The sequence below is a fragment of the Corvus moneduloides genome, chromosome 2 (genome assembly GCF_009650955.1).
Source record: "Corvus moneduloides isolate bCorMon1 chromosome 2, bCorMon1.pri, whole genome shotgun sequence".
Lineage (NCBI taxonomy): Eukaryota > Metazoa > Chordata > Aves > Passeriformes > Corvidae > Corvus > Corvus moneduloides.
The window spans coordinates 21,837,257-21,852,713 of NC_045477.1; the positions used below are offsets into that span (position 1 = coordinate 21,837,257).

General features: G+C 39.4%; 2 protein-coding genes across 5 annotated transcripts in view; one reads left to right on the forward strand and one right to left on the reverse strand.

Moving 5' to 3' along the window:
- CMSS1 (cms1 ribosomal small subunit homolog) overlaps nucleotides 1-15,457 on the forward strand; it is a 225,558-nt gene that overhangs the window by 62,889 nt on the left and 147,212 nt on the right. The gene's annotated exons all lie outside the window — the stretch shown is intronic.
- FILIP1L (filamin A interacting protein 1 like) overlaps nucleotides 1-15,457 on the reverse strand; it is a 189,419-nt gene that overhangs the window by 60,231 nt on the left and 113,731 nt on the right. For all 4 annotated transcript variants that reach the window (XM_032098414.1, XM_032098413.1, XM_032098412.1 and 1 more), the window contains one exon: nucleotides 9,403-9,581. In XM_032098414.1, the coding sequence (XP_031954305.1) occupies nucleotides 9,403-9,581 (179 nt within the window). The remainder of the gene's footprint in view (nucleotides 1-9,402; nucleotides 9,582-15,457) is intronic.

Here is a 15,457-nt window from a genome sequence, read left to right on the forward strand (position 1 = left end):
TTTGTGGGGCACCTGTCTTTACCCAGTGACTTGAAGATGCTGTGAATCAGAGTGCTGAGGCTAAGGAATTTCCCAGTAGCATGTAAAAGCCAAGACCCTGACTGCTTTTAAAAGTGAAGAGCTCTGTTTGAAGTTGCAGGTTTTTAATCAGCTCTTGTAATTTCAAGCAAAATGTGTGACTTGAAAAGGTACTGGCAAGGAAGTAAATAAGGCAAAGAGCAGCTTTAGTGATGTGCTTTTGCCGCGCCTTAACTTGGATGCTGTCTCTGCTGAAGATGCTCAGTAGATCTTGGTCAGAGAATGAGAGCAGATCTGTGCAAGGTATATCTCATCAAGCTCATGTACACATTTGAAAACAACCACGTTTCTGGATTCAGAGTTGCCCTTCTCCAGCACAAAGGCAGAGTCTGGGAGAAGGTAACTGATGCTGGGCCAAATCTGGCAGACATAAATCACTTAACTGAGTAATTCCAGTATTATTGCCTCTTTTGGACTTTTAATCTCCTATTTTGGGGAGGGGAGAGGAATAAAAGTTTTCTATGGCAGAATGCTTCCCCTGACATCTCTCAGTAGTCATCACAACTGTTGAGTTTGGGTTTTTTATCTGCTTGTTGCTATTGTTGCTGATCAAGTTGTGGTTTGAGAGTCTTTAGTGCTGGAGCTTTCCCTTGTCAGAATGTCTGTACAAGCTTCAGTTTTTACCAGCCATGTTTCCCAGCATAAACTTTTCTGTGGGAGTGGTTAATTCTCTGCCTGCTCAGTCTTTGGAGTTCCTTCAAATCGTGCCTTACAGCGACCATTGTGTGAAATTTTATCCCAAGGGGATGTGCAGCTGAGACCTACCACAGAAGAGCAGTGGGCAGTTCTCCATTCAGAATTGTCCTGAAGCAGTAGACCTTGCTGCAACCCACTCAAACTCTCCTCCTAGGGATTTTATCTGCTATGGAACTCTCTGTTACCAAAATGGGTACCTTAAGGTTCTTTTCAGTCTCAGCCAAGTATTTAGTATCTTTCAGTAGAGGAAGTACTGTATTGAGCTGTTAAAGAGAATGAATTATTGAATGAATAGAAAAGTATAATTTTGTTTATGACAATGCAACTTTTATAGAACATTTCTAGAGGGATTGAGACCTTTCTGTATTTTGGACATCTGAAATGAGAAGTCAAACTGTCGACACTGTGTTTGGAGAACAACTCTCTGTTGCTAGGGAGAGACTAGATGGTCCAGTAGTTTTTCTTCTATCTACTCCCATTTGCTACTCTGAGCCATCCACCCAACCTGTGCCTCATCATTACACACACTGAAACATACACGAGTCTGAATGACAAATTGTAAAAACCAGAGTTCATATGTCCTTCCCAAACTTTTAGATAATTTCTGTGTCTTTTTTCCAATCTTCTTCATAGAAAGGTTCAAATATTGAACATATTTTTTCAGTGTGTTCACACTCTTGATCTTCAGATTCTAAATAGGTTGTGTTACCTTATCCCAATGTGTGGTGTTTTTCTGAAAGGCTCTAAAATGTGCATTTCAGGCTCAAGAAACAAAATAATGTACTTATGTAAAAACCAAAATTACCATGTGAGAAGATTTCGGTGGTTATTTTTAACAATTTTTTCAAGTAGTCTCTGTTCTTAACAGATTTAGTGCTCCTGATCTTTTTATTTATTCTCTGTTTAAAATTACTGTCTTGGCACAGAGACGGAGGCTGAGACATTTTTCTTAAATTGCTGCAGTCTCCCATGCATGGTTCTCTCACGTGGGTATATAATGCTCAGAGGTTTTCTAGCTGGGCATGAATGCATTGAAGCTCACAGCATGCCATGGGAAACTCGGCTAATTTTAGATCACAAGTCTTGGTAACTGATATGTGACCTGCATTCTAAGTTCTCATTTTCTCCTCCCAGTTTTTAAGATATGAAACTAATTATAGCACATGTAAGTCACTTAAATTTTTCTGCCACGAGAAAGATCTTAACTTCATTGAGATTTCTCCCCCTCCACATGCAAACAGGAGTACATGTTTTCCCACAGCAATGGCTTTTTTTTGGAAAATCATAATAGTGTCAAGTTTTCTATCTTGGAGAACAATTTAGGGATTTTTCTGTCTGTCTGATGTCGTGTGTTTGCTTTTCAAAGTTACAAAATCCTGCGCCAATTTCTCCCTGTCTCACAGCCCCACCCTGCAATGAATCAGAAGTGCACCCTGTCTTTTTTTGGTCACAGGTCTTGGTACAGTCATCTGCTTCTATTGTTGCTTATGATTAGACTTGTTATGCTGTGCCACACATGGAGTGGGTGCACTCAGTCTTATTTGGAAGTGTAAATTGGTGACTGGAGCAAGTGCCCCATTACTGAGGGCAGTGCCTCCCCGTGAGCATATTTGGCCAGTGCTTCATCGCCCATGCTGGCCACTGCTTAGGTGTTAATTTACAAGAGCCATAAATATGCTGAGACTTGCCAGCTTAGAAAGGTCATCCTTCCCTTTGAGTTCTGACATGAGGGTTAAAAGTGCTGACCAGGGCTACCACCAAGGGTAGCCTTCCACAGTCGTCCCTTTCAGAATTTATGTCCTTTTGCAGGGAGGGCAGTGAGCATCTCTTTCCCCACACATGAGGGGAGAGGGGGGGTAGCAGTGTAGGAGAATGTCCTTTGGCTAAGCTTATTGTGCCCTTCCCTTCCTCCAAGTGTGCAATGGTAGTATTGGTTGCTAATAGTGATAGTGTGCCTGAAACAATGAACAGACATGTTGGGTGCCCAGAATTAAAAAAAAACAAAAACTAAATATGAGTCTATTTGTCTATGTCATTGTCACAGACCAATGTCTGTGGAGTTGCATGAGAAATGTTTATCATCTAGATCTCACATCTCCTTGCTAATGACAGTAGGTGGAATAATTTGAATTGCACCACGGCTCTAGAGAGAATTAGTTACATTAACACTGAGTTGAAAGCCCTCTTTCTATTTGTATTTATTCTTGAATTTTTGCATTGAAGAAACATGATGTGACCTTGTTCAAGAGTTTTGGGATCTTAACCCTAAATTCTATTTATTTGCTTTAAGATAAAGTACTTTTATCTTCTGTCATGCACAAAGGCTGTTGTAAGCATCTTCGAATGCTTGAATTGCGACAAAGATTTGATTTCACAACATCTGTTGAAAGTTATGTAGTGCAATAGTACATAGTTTTCCGCATACAAGCATGAGGTAATGCATCTGTGTACATCACTTCCTTGAGTCTCTCTTCGTGCCTCAGTGGTGTTATTAGTGGGACTGTCCCATTGGAGTGTAATGTGGAATAAGAATGCTAATGTTTTGCTTGTGGTGGGTCTTTCTTATTCACCTACAGAACACAAGATACCCATGAAAAAGGTCAAATGTACACAGATCTGGCATCCATTTCACAGCTTGTAAGACATAGTCTCCAGCATATGTAATATATATAACTCATTGCCAGAAAGCTAAAAGGAAATGATTGCATTTGAGTACAATGCAATCTACAACAATAGTTCAGTGTGCATGAAATTAAAAACCTCTGGTAACACGTGTAGAATAAATAAGTTGACAGTGTTTATTTTTACTGCAGCTCTCTGTAGAGATAAGGTCCTGCTTCTTAAAATATTTAATTGGCTTCATTAAAAAAATAGCAAATATTAATTATACCCACTCTTCCAGAATATTGAATTTTCCAGAGCTGGACATGCAAAATATCATTATTCCAATGTGTAAATGTGTTTGAATTAAAGTGTAGCAATGTTACGCTGGCAACTAACACACTTCACCTTTTAGTTAAGAAGGTTCCTTCTTTCCTTCATACCCTGCCCCAAATTTCAAGCACTATTTACTTGATCTACTGTGGGTAGCAATTACTTTCATCTGACACTTTAAAATAAACCCAAAACACTTTGCCTAGGGTTCTCAGTTTTGTGAAATTACCTTTCGTACCAACTCAAACCCTGAGCAGTCTTGTAATATAATTTAATTTTGGTACAGTTTTAGTGTGATGTTTAGTCCATGTAATAACATTGCATTAGAGGGTAGGAGTGTACTGTGAAGGTACACAAGAGAAAAAACATAGGCTTTATTCAGTATTGAGTGTGGATCCAGGGAGGATACAGAGAAGGCTGAAATAGCTAATGTGGAAATGATCAAAAAGTATTTTTTATGTCAGGGCCTGGAAAAGGATTTAATTATTTGGAAGTACAGAAAGATATGTTTGGCTTATTTGCGTGTGTGTGTTTGATTTGTTTGTTCTTTTGGTTTTTAATGTTTATTTTTCTTGGAGGTGCTATGAACAAGAATTTGTGAGACTTAAATGTAGAAAACCTCATGTAAAAATGTGTCTGGGTACAGCAGGCTGAGTGACAAGCAGTATGACTTTGTTACCCCAGTTTTAAGAATGGAGGTATGAGAGAACTGTAAGAAATGAAGCCAAGGGCTGGGGGATGAAAGACTGATTCCCTTCTGTTCTCATGGAGTTGGGAATGATGACAGGTTGCTCGTATGGTGAGATTTGTTGTTTTGGTGATGGCTGGAGTACTCTTGAGTCATCATCATAGAGATGATGCCTGACTTTGAGTTTCTGTGAGGAGAAGCACAGAGGGTGAATGGATGAAGAAAAGACATGAAGAATGGGACCTGTGGAGCGCTATGAACAGAGCAGAGGTCGACAATGATAAGTTTCCAATTCAGAGTACACTGTGGAGCACTCAGAGAAATGAGCCCAAGCTGGAGTCACAGAAATTGTGTGGGTAAGACAGCAAGGAAGTGCTGAAAGCTCATTTGTGCCCAAGGCAGCCAAATTATCGGAGTAAGTGAAGATGGATTAGGTTCAGAGCTTTGCCAGAAGAGATGTTATTCAGCTTTTATTGAGAGCAGTTTTGGTTGAATATGGTGCAGAAGCCAGACCAGAATGATGCCTACAACGAAACTGAGGGAACCTGTCTTTTGGTGAAGATGCCTGAGTTTGCATCGGGAGCCCAGGTGCCAGCACAATCACTGACTCTTGGGGATCTTCAGTAATCAGCTGGACAAGGATCTGGGCAACCTACTCTGATTGTGGAGTTAGCCCTGCACTCAGCAGGTTGTGCTGGACACCTCCAGAGACCACTTGCAACCTGCATCACTCAACAGGTTGTTGTATTAACTGACATTGATGCTGGCAGCAGCTGGAGCAAAAAGCAGTGTTTTGTGGTGTTTTGTTAGATGAGAAAGACTACAGGTGTGAGACTTCTGAAGATTAGGTTTCATAGAAAAAGACCCTCATATTAGTAGATGACCCTTAAACTTAAGATCTTATTAATTCCTTCTATACCAAACTGCAGAGTTTTGTGCTGATATTTGAATTCTGTGAGCAAAACTTACCATAACTGCCTTTAAAAATCCATTTACATTGCTTACTAGCAAACTCCTTTTCTTCCCTGTCGTGTTGAGTAACATTCACTTATTAACTGGTGTATCTTCGTAATAAAGCTTTACCCTTTGTATAGTTGAGAGTCTGTATAGGATATAGAAAGTTTGAAGATGGAACACACCTATACATTTGGACATTTCTTCCATTCATCCAGTTTAACCCTCAGGTACCTGTGATTGATTTATTTTCCTGATACATTCATTTCCTTTCAGTAAATGGAAAAGGGGAATAGCTGTGCTTAGATAACATTTAAAGCTCCTTGAGATCTGCAGTGGAAAAAGACTGTGTAAGTGCTAAACATTTTACTGTTTTGCTCTTTTGTTATTTTGGGGGGGGGGGGGGGGGTGTGTAGGGTGGAGAGTACTATGTAAATGCATAAATACTTGTATGCATATGGCATGTGTTTTCAAACTAGGAGCATGCATATCTGGAAAACCTTCTAGTTTCATTTTTTACCCTTGTAAAATGTTTTCTAAAACAGCAGCTTTTATTATTTAAGTGTGCTGCAAAAATATGGAATGTGGATAAGTGACTTTGGACAAATGCATACATCCTCAGGGAAGATACAGTGGACTCTGCATTAGAATCTAAAGTAAGTATCTTTGTAGTCCTTAATCCTGCTCTTCATCTTCCAACCACATGAAATGCAAGAGTTTATAAACAAGGCCAGTAGCTTTTATGGTATGGTTCTTCAGGTGCACCTAGTAGGCTGTGTATCTACCTTCTGGATTTCTTACTGTTTATTTTACATTCCTCTGAACTTTGGTGCTGCTGTTTCTTTAAGCTCCAACAATACAACAAATTTTTCCTTTCTGGACTCCAGTTGGCTTGGTCTGCTACACTACCAGGCACAGGTTGTTTGTCTTGGTGTTCCTGTCTGGTCTGCACACACACACAGAATGATTCATACTGAAGTGCAGGAAGGACCTATCCAATTGTCCATTGGCCTCTTTTTTTCCACAGAACTTTTCTTTATGTCCTAGGGGTTTGTCAGGCTTGTGGCTTGCTTGTGGCTCCATGCTTTAAAAGTGTGACTGAAGATGAATAAATACAATGACAGTAGCTTGGTGTTATTCTTTGTTTGCTGATAAGTGTCTGTTGTAAGGAATGAGACCTTTCAGTTTGAAGATCAGTCTTTGTCTCTGAACTACAGCAAGACTAAGGAGGATTAGTTTTTGGCTGGCAACAAGAAAAATGCTTAAAATCCCTAAAGGGTTAACGTTGGATGCTAATCTGGTTCTCATATCTAGAAAGTTTTCACTCGTCCTGTCATGAGCTTAAACTCCCAGATCTGGCAATGTACAACTGCTGAGGACAGTCTTGTTGCCTTACTGTAAAGTCAAAGCAATTCTTGAATGGTTAAGGTAAAGAGCTTTTACTGAGTCATTGAAGACTTACATTTTGCACAATCCAAACATTAACTCTTTCAATGAGAGATGTCATCGATGAAGGGCATAAGGCAGTAGAAAGGCCCTTGAGATGGAGCGTTGTCTAGTTTATGTAAAATATGATCATCTGATAAATTCATCACTACAATTTTTATTTAACAATTCTTCAGTTCTGTTCTTCCTGAGCACATAGGCAAGAGAGGGGAAGTGCTTCCTTTCTAAAACCTTATTTGCAAATATATCCAGAACAGTTTGTAAGACTTGGATCTAATTTCTTTATTCTTGCCACAAGAAGTAGTTTTCAGAATCCCAGCATCACTGTCTCATAAAATCAAAGTTTTTTTCCCTTTTGATCACACAATCACATGTTATTCATGTACCTTCTTTGGCTTGTATAAATTTTATACCCTCCAAGGATATCTTTAGCATATACTGTAGTCTTGCTCTTTGATAAAAGCAAGGCATTTCTTTGCCTAATTGAAAGTCAGGGATTTTGCTTTGAATCTGAAATACTGTTTGGAATGCTATATATCCATCACATAGAAGAGGATGTTGCTTCTGGCTGAAAACAAAAAGTCAGTTCATTGGGGAATACTTCCTGGTTTGTTTTTTTTTTTCCCTTTTTTTTTCTTATTTGTGTTGGGGTAAACAAAAATTCGTATCATTGCTTTATGTGTGAAACTTATAGAGTTCTAGTTGTTCTTAATCCAAACGCAAAATTTGCATCCTGAGAAAATGTAAACTGGAGTAAGGATTTTGAAGTGGAAGAGAAGGTCACTTTGCCATGTCAGGCAGGCTCATGTAAGAAGAGCTGTGTCTTAACGTGCTGAGTGTTGTTTTGGTTGCAGGCTTTTTGTTGGGTTTTTCTTTTTTTTTTTTTTTTTTTTTTTTTATAATGGCAGGCAACTGCATGGAGATCTTGATGGTGACATTACTTGGCAAACAATTTGGAATCAGCTCAGCAAGTGACATCACACCCCCTTAGTTTTCCACATAAAATACGTCCTCAAAGAAAAAAAGTAAAAAAAAAAATAAATTTGAGACTTAATCTGAAATCTATTATTATATTCTCTAAGGTCTCTTAAAGCACCTCAGTATTCCCCCTCTTCCCACCATTTTCCAGGCAGCTTGACTAAATTTAGCAGGCAACAGTGGTAAATGCTTTACAGTCTTCTTGGGAATGGGAACAGAGGTGAGGCAGAGGGGGAGGGATAGAGGGATATAGAGGAGGGACAGGGAAGAGGGTTTTAATCCCATGTCTATCCTGTTTAAAAAACCTAAATTACTCCAGTGCTTAGTCTTCTGTGCAGCTTTTCACAGTGTGAGCACGTTGTCTAATGTAACGTTTTGCCACTCAGCAAGTGGAGTTGTCTAACTCTGCCTCTAAGAGATGAATGTCTCAGATTTTGAGAAGACAGCAGAGATGAAAACTTGCCTTGATCTGAGGGTTTGGTTCCTGATTGATAATGATTCCCAAGCACAGTTCCTGATACGTGCTTTTCTGTGTGTGCCTGTGCTTGCCTACATCTGTGCACATTTTCCTGAGAAGCAAAGCATTTTCTTCCGCAGTAGCTGCGAGCCATAAATCCGGCTGTGTGCTTGGTGTGTGCTGCCTTTGATAGAAGTGCAGGAGAGAGGTGCAGCACACGGGGTGAGCGCTGCCACAATACATAGGACATGATGTTACACAGGCCAAGCAAAGGAAGAATTATCTATGCATACTGTGAGTTTAGAATAGGCTTGACGTTCTCACACCCAAACATTTCCATCTGTTCCTAAGTGAAAGGAAACTGAGACAATATTCTCCTATCTTCTGGGCTAGCTATACAGGGAATAGGAAATGTTCTTTGATATTTTTTTTTCCTTAGGATGTGTTCAGTTTTATTGCAGATTCAGAGAAGTCACAGTATAAAGTGGCTTTTTTTAAAGACAGTAAATGACATTAAATTCTTCTTAATTCTGAGAATTGGTATTGAAACTGTAACACTGTGCTTAAACAAGCTGTGGTACTTCTAGGTTACTCTTAAAAAATAAAGCTGGATTTATGGGTTTTATGCCAATCCTGATATGGGAACTTTATCATTCTTACTTTCAAAGCTTTCTGGAAATTATCCTCTGCCTTTGCTTTCTGTCTCTGTATTCCTGTGTTCTGTCCAAACACCTACTTTTCCTCATGTCTTTTTCTTCTGCCATGAAAGGCTGCATGCCTGATGACATATTCTGTTCCTTACATACTGTAGTGTGTACCAAGCCTCTAAAATACACTGAAAGGTTCACCTGCTTCCTGTTGGTTATAACTTCATACATCTGCATGTCTCCCTGTATTCTTTGCAGTGTAACATCCTTGGCATCCTGCAACAGTGCCGAAGAATCTGCCAACCGTTTGACCTACCTTCCTGGCTGATGGAGATGTAGACATTATTGTTTATTAGACATCATTAGCTATGTTTTCACAGCTGAATTCTCAAAATACAATTCTGCAACTATTTCTGCAAATTCTGCAAATATTTAGTGGGTGCAAAATAAGAAAGCAGACAGATCCTTAGATGTAATGTTAAATTGTACATACTTCTTCATACTATGGTAAGAGGTGACCTTACCTTTCACATTCTTGTTCCAGCAAGTTTGTAAACTCATCACTTTTTTCCATATATTTGCTATGCTTCCTCTTCTCTTCCTCTAGTTCATTCAGTGTCTGTCTGTGTGCTTTTTCTACCATTAGAAGTTGTTCCAGCATTCTTCTGTGAACTTCTTCCTGTTTCTCTACAACTTTATCAAGCTGCAAAAATAAGCAAAAACTCCTGAAGTATTTTGAAACTTTTGCTTTCTCAGGCTTTCATTAATAAAAGAATTTGAACAGCTTAATAATATAATAATAATAAGCCTAATAGCAAGGTCATCTGGTATCAGTTTGGAAAGGGTTATTTAATTCTGTCAGTCTAATCCCAACAAATTAGAAAAATAAGGTACTGTCTTTCAGGACCCTCAGTCACCTTCCTTTCCTCCTCCTGCCATGACTGATCCTCAACAGCTCCTAATTAACAGTTTCTGTTCCCAGGGTTGTGCTTTTCTCATTGATCGTTGTGGTAGAGAACCAGATGTCTTGGCAGAAGAAGCATCCTACAATGCTTCACACAGTGGATGACTGACTTTTGGTTGAATAGCAATAGGTGCCTCATTTGTAGCTGCCTAGGAAATAGAGCATTAAATTGTTTTTGTAAGGTAGAGGAAGATCAAAAAGCAGTTTTCTGGTTTCACAGTAAATGCACCGTAGTGCCAAGAGTGCAGAACAATCCTGTCTCTTGTGCTTACTCTGAGCATGGCTCTGGGTTTCTGGAATAAGCAAATGCTAAATTTTTTCATAGTTAGAAGTATTTCTTTTTAATGGTGGCATTTTCTGTTATGTTCCTCAAACTGCACGTGTTGTTGAGGTCTTTGTCTTTCAGGTGGCACCTTTATAGCACAGTTTGAGCATGAAATTCCCCTCCCTTCCTCAAGGATTTCTGCTTAACTCCTAATCATAGAATCATTAAGGTTGGAAAAGACCTCCAAGATCATCAAGCCAAATTTTTGACCGAACACCATCATGCCAACTAAACCATAGTACTAAGTGCCATTCCCAGTCATTTCTTGACACTTTCAGAGATGGTGTCCACCACCTCCCTGGGCAGCCCATTCCTATGCCTGACCACCCTTTCAGTGAAAAATTTTCAGTTTTTCTAAATATTATTATACAGTGTTATTTTAATTTAAATAATCAATTTTAGCTTTTGGCAATCATTTTAATTTTTCTAAACCACAGATGTATTGGCATAACTGTTCACTAGACTTATGCTGTTGAACAAAATAACCTCCACAAATTTAGAGAAAACTGTGATTGTAAGCATTCTGTTACAGATTTGAGTTCAGTATGTGACCTAGTTGTGCAAGGGTGTGCATGAAACCATGAGGGGTTTTCCTCCTTGAGCATTACTGGTCTAGCTGAAGTTTCAAAGAGGATCACTGGAGGCCATCAAAAGATCTAGGAAGAGTCTGTATTCGTGAGCAGTTTTGTTCCCCTTCGGAGACTGCCTCCCTCATCAGGTCAACATAGGAATCCTTGTGTCCTTTTTGGAAAAGAGAAATTTTGAGCTCACAGCCCAGTGCCTCCTTTTAACCGCAGTCTATTCTAGTAGGTCAACCTGATTGTAGTGTTTCACTCTATTAATAGGAAAGAATTCACAAATGGGCAGTGTGGGAAGCAAAGCTGGTTCTGCTTCTTTGATGTTTCCCCCACAAGGAATTCTATGTGCCACAAGAAACACTGGGGTTTCAGATTCTTAGGGCCACTGCTTATTTTGGACAATTTAATTCCAGGGAGTATGATTAATTATCTTTTCCTCATGTTTATTCACAGTTTAACCGATAGAAATGATGACAGGGAGAGCTGGAATGCCTAAACATGAGTTTCTTGAATGAGTGAGGATATGATCAATTTCTGCATAGGTTTCCAAGTCTCCCCCTGCTTATCTCAGCTTCTTTTAAAGCTCTCTCTCTCTATATATATATATTCTCTTATGTTTCTCCTAAATAATTGTTAACTTTTTCTTGACACTGCTATGAATGAAGAAAAAGGAGCTATTGACAAGGCTTTGAAGATGGTTTGAGAACAAAATGTTCCAACAAAAGTGTGGACCATTTTTCACATTTCCTGCACTTTCTACTAATGGCTTTAGAGAGTCTTTTCTGTTGTAACATAGCTGAGCTTGTTTCATGCATGATCAAGAAATACGAAGAAACCTGTGGTTATTTGTTTTGTTGCTAGTTTGTGATGTTCTTACAGCAGATCATTAAGGTTTTTTTATTTTGTTTACTGATAATTTGTATGCTTTACACCAGCAAGGTGACTGCTTTCTGGAATCATGATCCTGAAGCAGGACCTCTCCTGGAAAAATATTTCTTACCTAAATCCTTGCATATGCAATCTCTCTTAGTAAGCAAGAGTCGCCTTATACAGGAATCTTTTGGCTGTGCTTTCTATATCTTTTAAAGCAGTTGAAAACTGGATTGCCTTAAAAGGTCAGGTTGAAGAAAACTGTCCATTTTAATTTCTTCACACTCTCCCTTATTTTACCAGAAGTGGAAATTTAAAAAATTGAAATCTTCTGTTTATCTTCTAACTTAACATAAATATATTTTATCAACCTTCTGCCCACCCCAGCCCCCAAGATTTTGGAGGGGTTTTTGGAACACTTAGGTGTGCCATCACCTAAGTTTCTAACCCTTGTCTTTTTAGAGATAATATTGTCAGGTGAATACACACTGTTCTCAGAAAGCAACCTGCCTCCTGATTTTTGAAAAAGTTCTGATGCAGTGCTGTTTACAACTATGGCTCAGTTTTGCTTAAATTGATACAGACTGGGCATCAGCTTTGCATGAGTGCCTGCTGGTCTCGGCCCTCAGTGCGAGGTCAGGTGGGAAGAAAGCAAAGGTGTGAACTTCCAGTTTCTTTCAGCAGTCAGTCTGCATGGGTGGGGTCAAGAAAGCAGAGGCATGTATGTGGATTGGACCACCACTTTGAAAGTATATATAAAAATCTGAGGGGATATGTAAATTGGTGTCATAAGAAAACACTGACATTTCTGGCTACAAGCTGATCGTAACTCAGATGATCCTGGTTCCAAACATGTAAATGCTTGATTGAGGTGAGGGTTAGTCATCAGCCAAGCAACAGTAACCAAGCAAGTATAAAATAGTCCTGCTCCTGCACTGGTGTAAAGGATGTGGGACCTGCCAGCAGGGTTATATACATTTTGTATATTTTGTTTGCTCTGGAGTATTTGTTGAATGGCTACAACAGGTTAATTCAAGCAGTAATCCAAGCAGCATGTATGCAAGAAAAACAGGTAGTAATTCCAGGTTTTTGTTTTGCAGCTCTCTGTACCTTACACTTCACAGTAATGCATTTGTCACTGTTGAGATTACAACAGTTTGGATTACAAACTGGTGTTTGGGATGGGTGAGGTGTGTATTCAAGGCAGGGAGGTGGAATTAAAGAATTTTAAATGGGAAAAAGAACGGTAGTGTCTTGGGGAGACCTGCTCACATGAAAGGGTAAGAGAAAAGTAAATAAACTGCTGTATTAAAGCAGTTTGCATGTTGCAGTTTTCTCCTGTTGCTGGGACTAGAAGATGCATCTCTATTTCTTTTTAAGCATGCTGCCAAATCAGTTCAGCCGTAAGCATTTGGCTGTTGTGGCTGGGAACAAGGTGGAGAGTGTGAGCTCAGGAGGGAAGGGAAGGAGTGCTGGGACTGTCTCCTGGTACAGGTGGGTCATAGAGGAGAGAATTGGAGAAACAGCAAATCCTACATCACTTGAGATCTGCATGTGTGACGTGTAACGGGAATGGGCATTTGGCCTTGTGACACTTGCGTGTCCCTGTGCAGCACACCTTTCCCTCCCTGCACAACCGCACAGAGCAGAGCCTGGTATTGGGTTGCTGCACTTCCGTGTGGTTTGTTGAGAAAATGATGTGTCCCGCTCCAAGATAAGGGCACCTCCCTGGGGAGCAAATTTGACCTTGCATTTTCCCTGTACGATCTTGTGGCTGACTCCCACGTATCCAGCAGAGAAGAAAGAGAAGTCGTGTGAACCCCTGCTGGTGTGAGATCCTCAGACAGAAGCGTCTCCAACAGCCCCGGGTTCCTCAGATTACTCTGGCCAAATGCTAGATCTGCCCATGCAGAAATACCCATTTATATGTATGCACACAAGTTTACTCAGCCTCCACAGTTCTTAGCTAAAAACCACAGAGGACTAATAAGCAGCAGTATAAATGTCTTCTGTTGAAAATTAAAGTGATAAAATCTTAATTAAGTGATTTGTTGTTTTGTTCTTACTAACCATATGGGCTTTTTGCTGGAATTAATACTTGAACATGCTGTACAATACAATGGAAAATCAGAGGCATAGCCTTACGTAACTGTGAATAGTTGAGCAAGCTAAAAATTCACACAAATTTAATAGTTTAACTACATTTTGCCACTAACTCTTGACTGAAGTCAAACTAGGATGTTGTATCTCATATCCATTACATCAGAACTGAACTCTTCATCTTTCTCTTTTTAGATTGTTTTGGTTTTGGTGGTGTGCCAGAATAAAATCCAGAGTAGTTACATTTTTTATCCAAAGTTCAGTGTAATATTATTCCTGTTAATAATATCCTCACGGTCATTGTTTATAAATGTATAATCCTGAGTTTAGGATTACCAGAGATTATGGGAGCACTTCTTCCCTTGCCTTTTTCAACCCTAGCTGAGCCAAATTTCCACGCAGATACGTTGGTGGTCTTCTCCTGAATGCCACCTTGTCAGCCCTGCTGTTTCAGTCTCTTCCTGTGACTTGATTGACTTACTGGTGCCCTACAGCTGTGGTCCTTGGAAAGTTTTGACCAACACTTACAAGATGTTGTGAGGACACAATCAGATAGACTTTGTTAAAAGACTGATGAGGATGCATCTTTCCCCAACATGACTGGCAATGGGATTTTAAAAATGGATTAAGTTTTTAAGTATCCTTGATGGATGCAAAATACAGGCTTTCCTCTCGTTTCACTACTTTTAGAGGAGTTCTCAAAAGTGGTAGGAGGTCTGTCCTATTTTGAACAGTGAGGCACATGATTTTTTTTTTATCTTTGGCTGCATATTGGGGAGAGTTAGAAACCAGAATCTGCTTTTTGATACCATGAAGAGAAAAAGACACCACTACTGTGGTAAAGATAAAGTGTATCTTCATCTTTATCTCTCTTTTCCTATATCACCATCTCTGATGGTTTTTTGGTTCCTTTAGCAATAGATTGTTTATTTTTGAATCAGGAAAAGTTATTCTTATATTATTATTCTGCATTGACTAGAAGAAGAAATGGTTTTGATCTGTCGCACTTCTCATAGGTTTTGCAAAGGAAGATGTATTAATGCTGCTTTCTAATTTGCTACATTTCTTCACCAATGTACCCTGTTCCCAATGAGTAAAGTTGTCCAGTCACCCAGTTTTCCCACTACATTCTTAATGAAATTTGCCAAGACACCTAAAGTTTAGAGTAGGTAGAGAATTGTGATATAACATTAAAGGACTGGAAATCTTACAGTTGCCTTCTGAAATTCATTGTAATTTCACTTGAGTTTTGGGAAGATTCTCTGTGTTCAGAGCTACAGGGCAAAACTGTCAAGGGTGAGATGCACATGCAGATACAAAGGTACATTGTCCTAGGAGCCAAGGGGGCATTTAAATGGTCTGTTCCCAGACTTTGTGGCTGGTTCCACCTCTCCTTCAGTCTTTATATGTGTTTCAAAAATATAAAAGAAAAGGAAAAAACCCAAACAACTAAACGGGTCTCTGACATAATTCAGGGAGTTTTGAAACTGAAATTGTGGAATGCCTCCCTATTAGAGCATCTTTTGGTTTACCAAGACCAAGAAGTGGCAGTGGTCCTTCTACCCTTTCAGTAGGGTGTTTACCTTTGCCTTTTGAAATTGCCAGATCCAGTGGTGCTACAAATTATTTCTCTGCCATTAAGTGTAAGAAGGAAAAAGTGTGTATAAACTTACGTAAAGTAACAGACTGAGCTTATGTTTTCAAACTGTTTTGAGCTTCTCCTCAAATCATTTCCATTTGTG